The sequence below is a fragment of the Protopterus annectens genome, chromosome 17.part0 (genome assembly GCF_019279795.1).
Source record: "Protopterus annectens isolate FY-2018-M chromosome 17.part0, PAN1.0, whole genome shotgun sequence".
NCBI classification, from domain to species: domain Eukaryota; kingdom Metazoa; phylum Chordata; order Ceratodontiformes; family Protopteridae; genus Protopterus; species Protopterus annectens.
In genome coordinates this window covers 541707794-541721000 of record NC_056751.1, presented here as the reverse complement: position 1 = coordinate 541721000, position 13207 = coordinate 541707794, and the positions used below count along the sequence as shown (strand labels likewise).

The 13207-nt window shown below is 38.3% G+C and overlaps 1 protein-coding gene across 1 annotated transcript in view; it reads left to right on the top strand.

Annotated features, from left to right (window-relative positions):
- Positions 1–13207, top strand: part of LOC122791455 (mucin-6-like) — a 1068266-nt gene that overhangs the window by 32479 nt on the left and 1022580 nt on the right. Inside the window, exon 2 of the mRNA XM_044059200.1 lies at positions 10920–10955. Within this exon, the coding sequence (XP_043915135.1) occupies positions 10920–10955 (36 nt within the window). The remainder of the gene's footprint in view (positions 1–10919; positions 10956–13207) is intronic.

Sequence of the window (13207 nt, the reverse complement as noted above, 5' to 3'; positions counted from 1 at the left end):
CTTTGCCACTACCTTTCTTCAAACCAACTTCTTCACTAACCCTTCTCTGCCAAATTTCACTTCACAAAAGACTACTACCTCCTCCCCACCCGCCTTTTCTTTCTCCCCAATACCTACTGCTACTATCACAAAACTACCTCTCAAGCAGAAATCTGGCACTAATGCTCCTGACAACTTGCCCCCAAAATACCTTCAAATGCCTGCTAAAGCCATTGCTTATCCTATCAGCATACTTCTTAACAGATTTATTGAGAAGTCATATGTACCTGCTATCTGGAAAAAAGCATACATTCTTCCCCTCCATAAAGGTGGCAAAAACACAGACATTTCCAATTTTTGACCGATTGCTATTCTCTCTCCCCTCTCTAAAATCCTGGGAAAATGTAAACATAATCAGCATCTAGAATATCTACTTCAAAATCAACTCCTTTTCCTAATGGAACATGGATTAGACCAGGCCATAGCACAACTACTGCTCTTATATCATTCATGGACATAGTCAGTCAAGCCCAAGATGCTGGCAAAATTGTATCATCGCTCTTTCTTGACCTCTGTAAAGCCTTTGAATACTCTCTCACCCTCTACTTCTTACTAAACTCTCTAATCTAGGTATCTCCTCCCAACTCTAAATTGGTTTATTAACTACTTAAAAAAAATAGGCAGCAATCTGCTAAATGGTGCAACTCTTTCTCTCCATTCCTTGACACATCCACAGGTGTTCCCCAAGGCTCCATTTTGGGTCCTATTCACTTCAGTATTTTCATCTACAACTTTCACTCCACTGTCATTAATGGATCAGTTGTACAATATGCGGATGATTTCACCATTATCTGCTCTGCCAACTCTATTACCGGACTTTTGCAAATAACCCAAAATGCCTTTACTTCTACTGAAACTTGGATGACCTATAATCATCTATCCCTAAACCGTAACAAAACCAAACTGCTGTTCTCCCGTAAACAAGACAGATTTTATCATATATTCTGAAAAACATGACTACTATAGAGGTAGTCTCTCATACAAAATGACTGGGGATTATATTGGATGAAAAGCTTACTTTTGACCTCCATGTCCACTACACTATAAAAAAACACGCCAAAAACTAGGCACCCTCTTTAGACATAAAAACTTTCTTTACTGCTCTGCAAAACAAACCGTTGCCTTAACATTTCTCCTGCCTTCTCTCCTATATGGTACTCCAGTCCTTACCAATATCTACTTCTCCCTAAAAATAAGCTTGAATCCTGTTACAATAAAGTTGCCAAGTTTGCAACCAATGCAGAACACTCCTCCCATCACTGCTCTTCCTTACACTCGCATAATTGGCTCAACCTCCCGCATCACCTAACATACCTACAATTAATTGTAGCACATAAAATCATATACAGTCCATCATACTGTCCAGCCCTTTCTTCCATATTAACTCACTGTCACCCAAATAGACCACTCAGATCTAAAAACCAACTTCTCCAAGTTGAAAAACCAAAAATCCCAGCTGGTCAAATGCTCTTCTCATTCTCTATTGCTAAACTATTGAATGCTCTCCCATTAGCTATTAGAACCATCAGCAATGTTTTCTCCTTCAAAAAACCTCTCAGAAACATCTCTCCACTCTCTGGCACTCTAGATGCTCCAGTTCTCATATTCCTAAACCCTGATTCCCCATACTTAATTCATATCACCTTTATTTACTTCATCCTTACTTCTAATCTTTCCTTACTGCTAATATGTACATCTACTGAATGTTCATCTAAGTCTACCTAATGGTTACTCTAATTCAATATTCATGCCTCATAGTATTTCCCTAGCCCATACTTTTGATATACATGATTTGTATTGGATAGTACTACATAAACTGTTATATGTCCCTTGAATTTATTTCGCTGTACCTTGCCTCTTGTTTTTACTAACTGTTCTGAATATAATGTACAGTTATACTAACTGCCTTGTGGAGGTTTTCTTTGAGCCTCCACTGAAAATGGCCTCTGCTTGGACCAGTGAACTTTCCCAGTAAACAAATGGCAATAAGTAAATAAATGATGGTGATGTCAAAGGTCACTTAAGAACGTGGGGTTGAGGAGTCATCTTTTCCTCAGCATTACATGACCCATTGTGTTTCAGCAATGTTAGATTACAGCACTGACACATGATTTCATGGGTTGGCCCTCAAATGTGAACTAGAGAAGATTGGTCATACCCTTGAAACTCAAAGGATGACTGCCACTGCAGATGCAGGGGTCATATTTTTGACCTTTGTTTCAAATGTAGTTTGGTGACTCATGTCAGCACTTCATTCATATTCTGGGGGTCTTAGTTTAGCAACAGCAATACTACATCAGAGCCCTGGTTGTGAAAGAGTTACTCTGTCTATTACAGACATGCCTGTGTGGTCTCTCATCCCATAGTATGCTTTATGGGTGACCACTAAGCAGTATGTAGGTTGTATGCTAATGTCTTGGCATTAATGTTCCAAGTTCATACAGTGTGTTTTGTTCATGTGTTTTTTATGTGTATACAGGTACTTATATAGATGCTAATTGTGCCACCCATCCAGCTCGTCTGTCCATCTATCCATCCACAACCACTTTTTTCCCATTTTTTTGAACATTAGGTTTAGGTAGGTCTTCTACAGTGAAAATCATCTAGAGCCAGGGTTTACACTGCTGGGTGTCTAGATCTGCCACATGATCATTACAAATGCAGCATAGATATTGGTGATCTTTGATACCACAAAAATGTAAGATAAGCACCGTCAAACCTGCATTGTGATAGTTACAAAAGTCAGTATGTGGACATCCTGTTTACCTATGTGCTACTAGCTCATATTGCACAGTGGGGTGCATAGTTTTGTAGTAATATTGTCTTACCAGAAGCAATTACACATGTCTCATGCCCATTATATTAGTGGCAGACTAATAAACTGTTTATACAGAAGCTAGTGTACGTGCCTTAAGAAAGGGACTGACTGAATACGAGATTAATTTTGAGATGAAACAGTACAATAAAGTAAACGGCATTCATACCAGATTCACATATTTGAAAGAATCAAATTACCTACTTTAACAACGTAGATGTTCAAACTGGCTTAATGTATATCTGAAGTAGACATATATAAATAAATGACCGCAGTTCAATACCTAGATCACACCTAATAGTTCTGATACATGAAAAGTTTAAGGTAAAAGAGAGTAAAGAAAATGTGAGCTGTTCATCATGCAACTTCAGAAAGCATGTGGCTGTGGACTGCATTTTTTTTATATAGCATTATATACAAGCTTCAATCGTGCAGTTACACATTGTGTTTTTTCTAAAGGTAAAATAAAATGTATAGAAACTGGAAGTAAACCTTGTTAAACTGTTTAGTATTTGAAACATCTGATATACTGCAGCCAGAAATTAAGATCATAAAAATACAAATATGGAACATTTTAATACACTGGAGACAGAACTTAAAATCATAAATATGCAACTGTGGCACATTGTTATTAGTGAAGACATTATACTAATGCAGTTGTAAAGGTCATAATACTGAAAATAGCAAAATAAGTTTATAAGATGTGGACTCCTAGTGTTAAATGCTGTCAGAAATAAGATCCTTATTTGTGGAACATAGAAGAATTGGGCTATTGTACAAAAATGTAACTGACATATAAAATGTTTTATTTAATTTTAAATAAAAAAAACTGCTAAAAATAATAAAGGCAACCATATAAGCATAAACAGACTTGCATATCTGGATGTAGCTATATGGTCTTGAATGGGCCACTGTTTTGTTAAGTGTTGGTTCATGGGTTGAGAGGTAAGAGCTAGGTTACCCAGCCTATTATTCATTCAGACCCCAAACCGTGGGCAGCAAAACAAAAGGAGGTTGAGTTGCTATATATATAAAAGCCATACATACCTCTAGGCTGTTCAAACAGTATGATGCACAGGTGCAATTAACAATTGACAAAACCCCTATTCAAATCATAGCCAGCTATAGGCCAACAACTCTGACTCAAGATGCCCACTCCACCTATCTGGACCTTTTCGAATCTATCAAGATTCAACCCTTTACCCTAATCCTGGGTAACTTTAACTATCCAACCATAGATTAGAAGAAATACTCATGCCAAAACACAAATGCCCAGAGATTTCTTGATTTCGTCAGTGCAAATGCATTGGACCAGTTGGTTGACACCCCCACAAGAGGTGAAAATATCCTGGACTTGGTATTAATGAACATGAGTAACCACTGCAGCATCCATACAGTGTCATCATCCCCGGTAAGATCCGACCACAAAGCCACTTTCCAAGTCACCATCTCCCCCAACTCCCCCCCTCACGCAGATATAATAGATAAACTCTCTCAACTAGACATCAATCCATATGTTACCAGAAGGGTAGCAAGCTATCACACTGATATAACCCACCTAGTCAAAATAGGGGAAGCCACCTCAAGTAGTAGACCTGTAACTAGAGATGTACCCCAGGTATCGGTATTGGGGCCTTGCTGTTTGGGATATACTTCTTGGAGGTGCAGGTCAAATCTAGTGTGCTATGGTTGACCAAGTCTGCAGCTGACTGCAAGCTGAGTGCTGTCCTCAATTCCCGTAGTGATGTGGGCATCCTCCAAGAGGGTTTCACCCAAAAAAATGACTGGTGCCAGAAACATGGCCTGAAATGGAATGCCAAAAAATACATAATCATCCCTTATGGGGAGAGTGATGTCCCCACAAATTATCACATTGATAATAAGGTACTAAGCACCCAATCAGTCATGAGGGACTTGGGCACCCAGGTTGATAGCAAACTGACTTTTGACCACCATATTGCCTCGTTGTACAGAAAGCTGTATATATGACCTACCTTATTAGTAAGGGTATCTCATCCAGGGATAAGGTGGTCATAATATCCCTGTATTCTTCACTTATAAGACCCATTATTGAGTGCAATGTCCCTTTTGGCATGTACCTCACAAAGCACATGCAGCACAGGGGTTCCTTACCTGGAGAATCCAAGGCCTCGAACATCTACCCTACACAGGCTAAAAGCCCTGCCCTCTACTCAGTCTCCTACATACTCCTCAGAGGTGACCTCTGGCATGCAAAGCAATCACAGACCCCACCCTGATGGGACTTCTGCATATCCGCAAGTCAAACTCCATTTGACTAACCCGCACGTGTGACCTCAACCTGATTTGTGACATCAATAGGGCTTGTCAGGACAGAGTTCTGTCCCAGAGACTCCCCCTTTTGTGGAATAGACTCCCTCTCCACGTAAAGCAGAGTACCTCATTAAACCTTTTTAAGTGCAACCTGGATAACTGGATGGGAAACAGAAAATACACCCCCTGGGATTCCACCTGTGTCCCTGCTGGACAGTGGCATAGGGTGCTGACTTGTTGGAACATGGGCTAAATTCTTGGCTAGGCTTGTAAGGGCCTCAGGCAAATAGCCTAGTTACTTCCTATGATCCTATGAATCAGTCTGCAAACCAGAACAAGTCTAGCTGAAAAAAGTATTCAATACTTCCTTTCAGCCTAAAGAAGGGCACAACAAGCTAGGTCAGGGAAGAGTTTGATGCTGCCCATCCGATGATCTAGGCTTACCTTGAACGTGGCAAGGGTGCTACTCTGCTTGACAAGTAGTGGACATTTGTTCCAGAGGTGCAGGATATGCTAGCATATAGATCTATCACACCAATATGTCTAATTGTTAATAATAAAACTAAAAATAAGTCAAGTGCTATACTTTTGTAAAGTTATTTAACCTAATTTTGTCTTTGTTGAGGAAGAAAACTCTCGCATAAGGTTCAGGGAGTACAATTTGAGCAGTAGGAAGAGGGCATTCCTTTTCCTGATGTGATATAAAGAATTTCCATATTATGGAGAACTCATCACCCATCTGCATGTAGTAGAGTGGGTAAGGGGTTTCAGGGAGCATTGCTGTAGTGCTGTATCATCTTTTCCCCCATCACAACCTTACCTTCTGCTAAACTTACTTAAATAAGGTAGGGATCAATACAGCCTCACTCACTTGGCACATACCTGTAGTACACCAGTTTCTCTGTGCAGGTAAGATTTATGTAAAGTTCAATGTTATTATAATTAGTCTGTTATATTAAGGGCTTTGCAGAAATATTGTAACTTCTTTCTTACTTATTTTCTTACTGAATGCAATGTTTTATAGCCTTTGTTTGCTTTCTTTGCCTTACTTAGCAGGCCTGGGCCTTTTTTAATTTTTATTCTAAGTGTGTTACAGTAGGATATTTAACCTGCAATAAGATCTCCAATGCTTTATGCATTGTTATATACTTAGAATGGTGAACAATTAATTTTAGATCTCCTCATGGATTTTCTTCAGTGAAGATAAAACCAGCATATCAATTTTAAGGTTTTATCACAGAATTGCATTTGGACCACCCGATTATAACATTTCATGTTGTGTTTCAGTAAAACTTTTTGTACTTCCACTTTCATTTTGGGCAGCTGTCCCCAATCAGTTAAACAGCCATAATGGCTTTTCTTTTTCCACTGCAATAGTCCGCATACACACCTATTTTATGATCATCTATCTGCAGAACATTGTAAATATATTTCCAGAAAACATATCAGTGTGTAGAAGAGACGCACTCCTTTTATAACTACACGTATGATAGCTGCTGCTACAAGTATTGTTAAAAAATAAGTTCCATGTGACCAGATGAACCTGTAGGTTTCCTACACTGTCAAACAGAATTAAATTTGTCTCCTATCAGTTGTGCTAACTAAAATGTCAACATCGGGACATTTCCCTGATATATGGTAATATCTTTTTTGGTATGTGGAGCTTTTCTCCCCGGGCCTCCGCTGAAAATAGGCATATATCCAGTCGGACTGTCCCGGTCAACAAATGTAAAATAAATAAATGATGTAGTGGTACCACTTTATTATGAAAATTTAGTCCCATCAGCCTGACAAATTTCTTTGTAAAATCAAGAATCATAATAGAGCTTATTCAGACTACAACAGTATGGCTTAAAGGGAGATCTTGCGTTGGGGATCTTGAGACATTCTTTTAAATGGTAGCTTTTTCTTTTAAATGGTTTTGATGAAGGTGTGACAATGTATGTTGCTTATTTTCACCTTACTAAAGCAATTCAACACTACGCTACACAAGGAAATGATCAATAAATTAAAAACATTAAATGTCAATTCATACACAATTGACAAGAGCACATAACAGATTATGATGGAAAGGTTACTTGGATGTCCCATTAGGTCCAACATACAGCTGTACTGAGGCCACCTCTTTTTGGACTGCTCTCCACAGATTCAAAATTGGGGAACTGGCTATGTATAGCAAGTATGTTAATGAATGCAAACTGAGTAACACAATTACTTTATAAAAGTAATGCAAAATGTCTACAGAAATGCACAGAAATCTCCATAAATATAGCATTATAATGCTAATTTTATTTTAAGTGGAGTAGAACATTCATCCTACTGGACTGTTTTCAGGGTCAACCTGGGATTTATAAAGCCAAACCAAATTGCAGAATAACTAAAGCCAGTGGCTGTCTATGCAGAAAGTAATAGAACTTTTATACTAACTTAAACATATAAAAAGCATTCAGAGAAGGATATGTATACAGAGTAAAAAATGTCAGGTATTTACAAACGTCTGCAATATCAATGTACCTTACAAGTTACTATGACTATGTTTATTAATTAGTATAAGAAAGAGTGGCTTTTTAAGGTAGGTGATCCCCCCCCCCCACCCCATTAGTGCACTGGAATTTGGCATTTGAAATAGGTAACATTTCAGCTCTGTGTGAAATTATGGGAAGGATGAGAGGGATTTAATGTTGGGAGATATTTCCAGATTAAGGAAGCTAAAATGGAGAAAGCAAGATTAGCTGAATAAAGCTTAGTAAGTGGTGTTTATAGGCTATGACTAGATCTGAGACTGTATCAGGTTTATGTTGATATAAGTCTATTTGCTACAAACTGAAGAGTGTGAAACACTGGTAACCACTTGGCTTGTGTTCTTCAAGTGGAGAATGAGTCATGAAATGACAAATATTGTTTGCTATGGCGTGAAGTGTGGTGTTCAGTCTTTTCTGAGGAATAGTCAATAACAGAGGGATCATCATCCAACTGTGTTGGAAGGATTCCTTTGCCAATAGCTGCTCCAGATTTAGAGAAGAGAAAGTGGGAGATTTTCTTGGCACAAAAGAGGGCATGGTTCCCTTTGGTTTTGCTGTTATATGCGGTGCTGGAAGTCAAGATTTTTGTAGAGCCAGACTCCCGAAGTATGAAATGTGCAACAGTTTTGACTGCTTCTTGGTTAGGGAGGGAAACAGACAGTTAATGGGTGCTTTGTTTAATCTGTGATGGTCCCCAAAAGCATGACTTTGTCTTTTTTTTTTTTTTTTTGAGGTTCAGAATGAAGCTATTTGTGACAGCCAGTTGGAGAGTAGGTGTGCATCATTTTCCATGTTCTTTTCGATGACTGTAGGGGAAGGAATATACCTGTAGATTACAGTATCAGTAGTACTGATGATTATAGGCAGGCTAGGAAGATCGTTGACACAATGTGAGAAGAATGTGGGTGAAAAGGATGAGCCTTGTGGGATGCCTTTTTAGAGTATGACTGGCGGAGAAGTTGAAGGGCCTATTTGGGGATCAGTTACCTTTTTGGAATGGTAGGACTGACACCACTGACTAAACAATGGACTGATCTTTGCTGCTGGAGGGAATTTATGGTGGCCAACTGAATCAAATTTTTTTTTTTTTTTTTTTTTTTTTGTCAAATAAGATTGAACATGTATGTTGGCCTTAATTCATACAATGGAAACTCATCTTTTAGTGTTTACAGAGCACTCAGTGTTTCTCCCTGGCTGTAAGACACATTGACAAAAACATATAAATTATGATTGCAAAATAAATGTCAAACTCAGAAAAAAGTGCACTGCAGTTAAAGATGTAGTTGCAGGAAATCATATTCTGTAGGTATGATATAAGTATTGAATTGAGGTTATTTATATATATTTACTTCAGATATACAGTATGTCAGACTGAACAAATAACACTATTCAAGCAGGTTATTTCTGAAGGGCATATCTAGTCACTCCAGAAAGATTACTGTACATCTTTATATCTGATTGAACTGACCCTGTGAAACAACTTGAAATATACAATCATTCCTGATTACAAAAATGTCATAAGGTTGAAAAACATGAACTAATTAGAAAGGTTTCAGCAATGCTCATTATGGGCTGTTTCTGTAACTCGGAGAAAGAAGTTCTGCTAGGTCTGTAAGGCAATGACTGGTTTGATTTTATTTGAAAGATTATAGATGAAAATGCATCATGGAGGGTTGAGGAATTTGACAATGTACTTGCAAAAAAGATTATAGTTCATATTGAGTGAGTCACTCTCCCTCCTTAGGCAGACAGAGATCCCCATTGCAACACTCCCTTTCTCTTCCTGAAGACCAACCTTTCTACTTTCAGATTATTACTCCTAGAGAAATCGCAAACTGAGCGCTCCCCTAAACAGTCTACCGTACATTCTCATTTTCTTAGAAGGAGGTGGTCAGTTGTTTCACACCCAAATCTGTGGTACAGATGAATGAACCATGACTATGATTCAGACCACATGAGTTCACTTAACAGCTCAGTTACCGGAAATCCCTGGCAGGGAGGGGTGGGAGTGAACATCTGATTCCAGCTTCTGGTCAGTAATCACCATCAAGCAGGCAGAGGCTTGTGTGGCACTGGTGTGTTTTCTTATTCCCAATCTGGTTGTAACCCAGGCTAGCATATCAATTTAAGGGCACCAAGCAAAGGGAGGACATAGGATGTAAGAAAGTGATGCAGGTGTGCACGTCCATCACCATGGATAGATTTAGCACCTCATTAAAAATGCCTTTATTACTGAGGTGACAGGGTGCAAAGAACCTCCTTGGCTGTCTGGATTCTGTCTCCTTTAGTTGTGTACCAAGTATAGAGAAAGAACTGGGTTCAAGACAGAAAGTTGTATGTTTGGTAGCTGGCAGGTTCAGAGGAAAAAAAGAACAAACATTTTCTATACCGCTTTACTAACCTCCTGCAAAATACTTCTGTAGTTTTAAATAGGCTCTAATAGTTCCACTTTTTGTAGTTACTTCCTACAGGCTGTCAACTTTTCTTACTTCTTGCTAATCTAGACTCGTCTGCTAAAGGTTCTGGAAGACACCTTTGTTGTTAAATCTTTAACTGCGTCCATAAATTTGAAATGCTATGTGTTACTATCATAGGCTCAAAATGGTTATAGGAGAGGATGTAACACACATACTCAGTAAACTGCTGTGTCATTGATCTGATCTACTTGTACACAAATAAAGGCCTCCTTAGTTCTGCAATTCTAATGATGCGTGACATGCTTTTGAACTGGTACAGCATGGATTATTGTTATCAAAAATTACACCCATAAGCAGGAGATCAAAATTCTCAATGTTTTCTTGCTCTTCCTGTGGAATAATTTACTGTCTTCTTAAAACAAGCGAGGGTTTCTTAATTTTATGAAATAGAGAAGAATGTATTAGTAGTACGTTCTCATCTCTGCTTCTGTCTATCACTAAAAGTGCCATACAAAAAAAGACTTGCTGACTTGCAAGTACACTACAGCTTCATCATAAGTTAATCTCTAAGATGCTTTCATTTTCACTTGTATGATAATTCTGCTGTTACTGACTTCATCTCCCCTACTGTGATGCACTATGATGTGGAAAAATGGCAGACCTTAATTTCTAAAGCAGTTTTTAGTGACCACTGTGCTGCAGTGTGTATGTTATACAATCTGCCAAATATGTTATGAGCCTCTGTTGTCTGAAAATTGATAAACAATTAAATCGCATTTAACCATTAATGTTTGTAAATGTATTTTAATTATTCTTTTCTTCATTTATTTCTAGGTTATCTTCCCAGGTATGAACCTGAAGTTCCCTACGGTAAGTGCATTTCATTTTCAGTTTACAAAAGGATGTGCAGAAATGAGCAGTAAACATTACCATGCTATGAAGTGTGTATTATGTCTTGATAAAAGGACACCCAGCTGCAATAAGCATGCCTTGTCTTTTTGTTATGACATATCCTTGGAGTGCCTTACGGTATTAATAAAATGATCTGCCCTGTAAAAATTAATAAGTATTTACATGGAAAAGGAGAACAATAACCCCTATGATTAAATTGCTCCCGCCACCCTCACTTTCTTTCACTTTCACACGTGCACACATACCACAACTATTTGCTTAAAAGGCAGGTACCATAAATATGTTATAATTGAAGAACTGTACAGAATGTTATATCCAGCTCCCACGGTACAATCTACTCGGCTTTCTTGTTAAGCAGGCATCAGAAAATTAAGAGCTTGGTTACATTCACAGACATCTTTATTTAACTGTATTTGCAGTTCTTTTTTTTATCTATGAGAGACAACACTTATCACTTTAAGAGGGAGTATCAAATAGCTGTTACATGACCAGTCCAGTCACACCAGCTGAGGGATTGCCTGCCACAGGCTGGTCTCATTTGGCATCACAATAAGCTCTCTAAAATTCATGCTCCACTATTCACTCCCATAATGGACCTCACTTCCCTTGCTTTATCGGTTTTAATTTGCTGCTGAACGCTTCAGATGTCTCCTCCATTACTGGAGCATTCTAGTTGCTGTTCTTTGTGGGTTTTTTTGTTTCTAGTGTTGTTAAGTGCCCTTTTCTTTTCAATTGTTTGTCTAGATATATTTTAGATCATTAGCTAAGATTTTTTTCTTAGACGTGTTTTTATTTAGTTTAGTTCCATTTCTCCATTCTATGTTTTTCTGTGACTTTCTTTCCCGTCCTATTTTGGTGCGTTTTTTCCCCCTTTTGAAGGTATTTTTATACTCTTGCTAGTTTTTACTAGTTTGAGGCTATGCTTAGTGTGCACTTAACTATTTTGTATTCAACATAATGGTTGTAGGGTTGCTGAGGTTGTGATTGCTTAGATTGTTCTTTAATGCTTCTTTTGATACTGCATTGCACTTAATTGTTTAGAGATTGTTACTTTAACAGTATGGACAATGCCTTAGTGAGCAAGAAGTGTTCTAGGTGTGGCTGTAAGAGTCTCCACTCCAGAACACACATTTCCATTTTGTCATATTCCTGGGTAAACCATTTGATTACTGATTGCTGTACCCTGTAGGAACACACAAATAAGTTAAAGTGTCTTCTACTTTTCAAAGGTATGGAAGAAGAAGAAAGGAATAAAGAAAAATGCAAAAAAATAAGAGATGACCAGAGTAAGTTAGCCCCAGTGATGAAGCTAGACCTTTCTCTCCCGAAATACTTTACAAAGACCTAGCATTTATTACAATACCTCATAAACCAATTCAGGGATCTCCTGCTGAATTTCTGAAATAGAGATGTCAGCCTTTTCCAACCCCATTCTGAAGAGAAATGTTGATATCTATTCCTCATTGTGGGAGCTATCTAGATAACTTGATTCCAGACTATTGCCAGCCATGTCCGTTTTGTCCACTAAGTTGGTAGAGAGTTCCACTTTTGTCTTCAGTTGGGAAAGAATAATGAGGTTGTTGGGTAAGGCCCAAATTGAGCTTGGTGTCCTACTTTTCACCTTTATTTCTATGTTGGCTAGAAAGTGACCTACTCCATGCATGTCTTATTTTCCTACTCCAGACCTAGTTTTGGCACGTGGAGTGTTGCAGCTCAGCGTGGTCCTTCTTCCATCAGTGCCAACTTCCTTGCTTCCAGTGGCCTGGACACCAATCCCATTGGTGCTGAGAACAATTAGGCCTGAAGATAAGGATTAGAGTTTTGTAGATCATATAGGAAAGTAAGCCTTATTTCAGGTACTTTCACAATAAGGGCTGTAAACTATCACATATGACATGTTTTCAATGTGATTTGATCTAGAAAATGCTAGCCAGACTAAAAAAGTAGTTACACAGTAATCTATATTGACAAAATTGTTTGTGGAAGTAATAAACAGTATTAGTTCATTCCCTGTGATGCTCATTCACATTATGACAGATGGAGCAGCGAGAGCAGCTGGGACAGGTATCGCTATGAGGAGGCAGGCCTGGATCAGACTTTGTGGATTTCTTGAAAATGTTAAGGAATCCTTTACCAATGTCCCATTTTATGGGTCTTTATCTTGGACCTTAGGTGAAAGAAAAATTGCTGAAGAGTATGCAAGAGAGGAA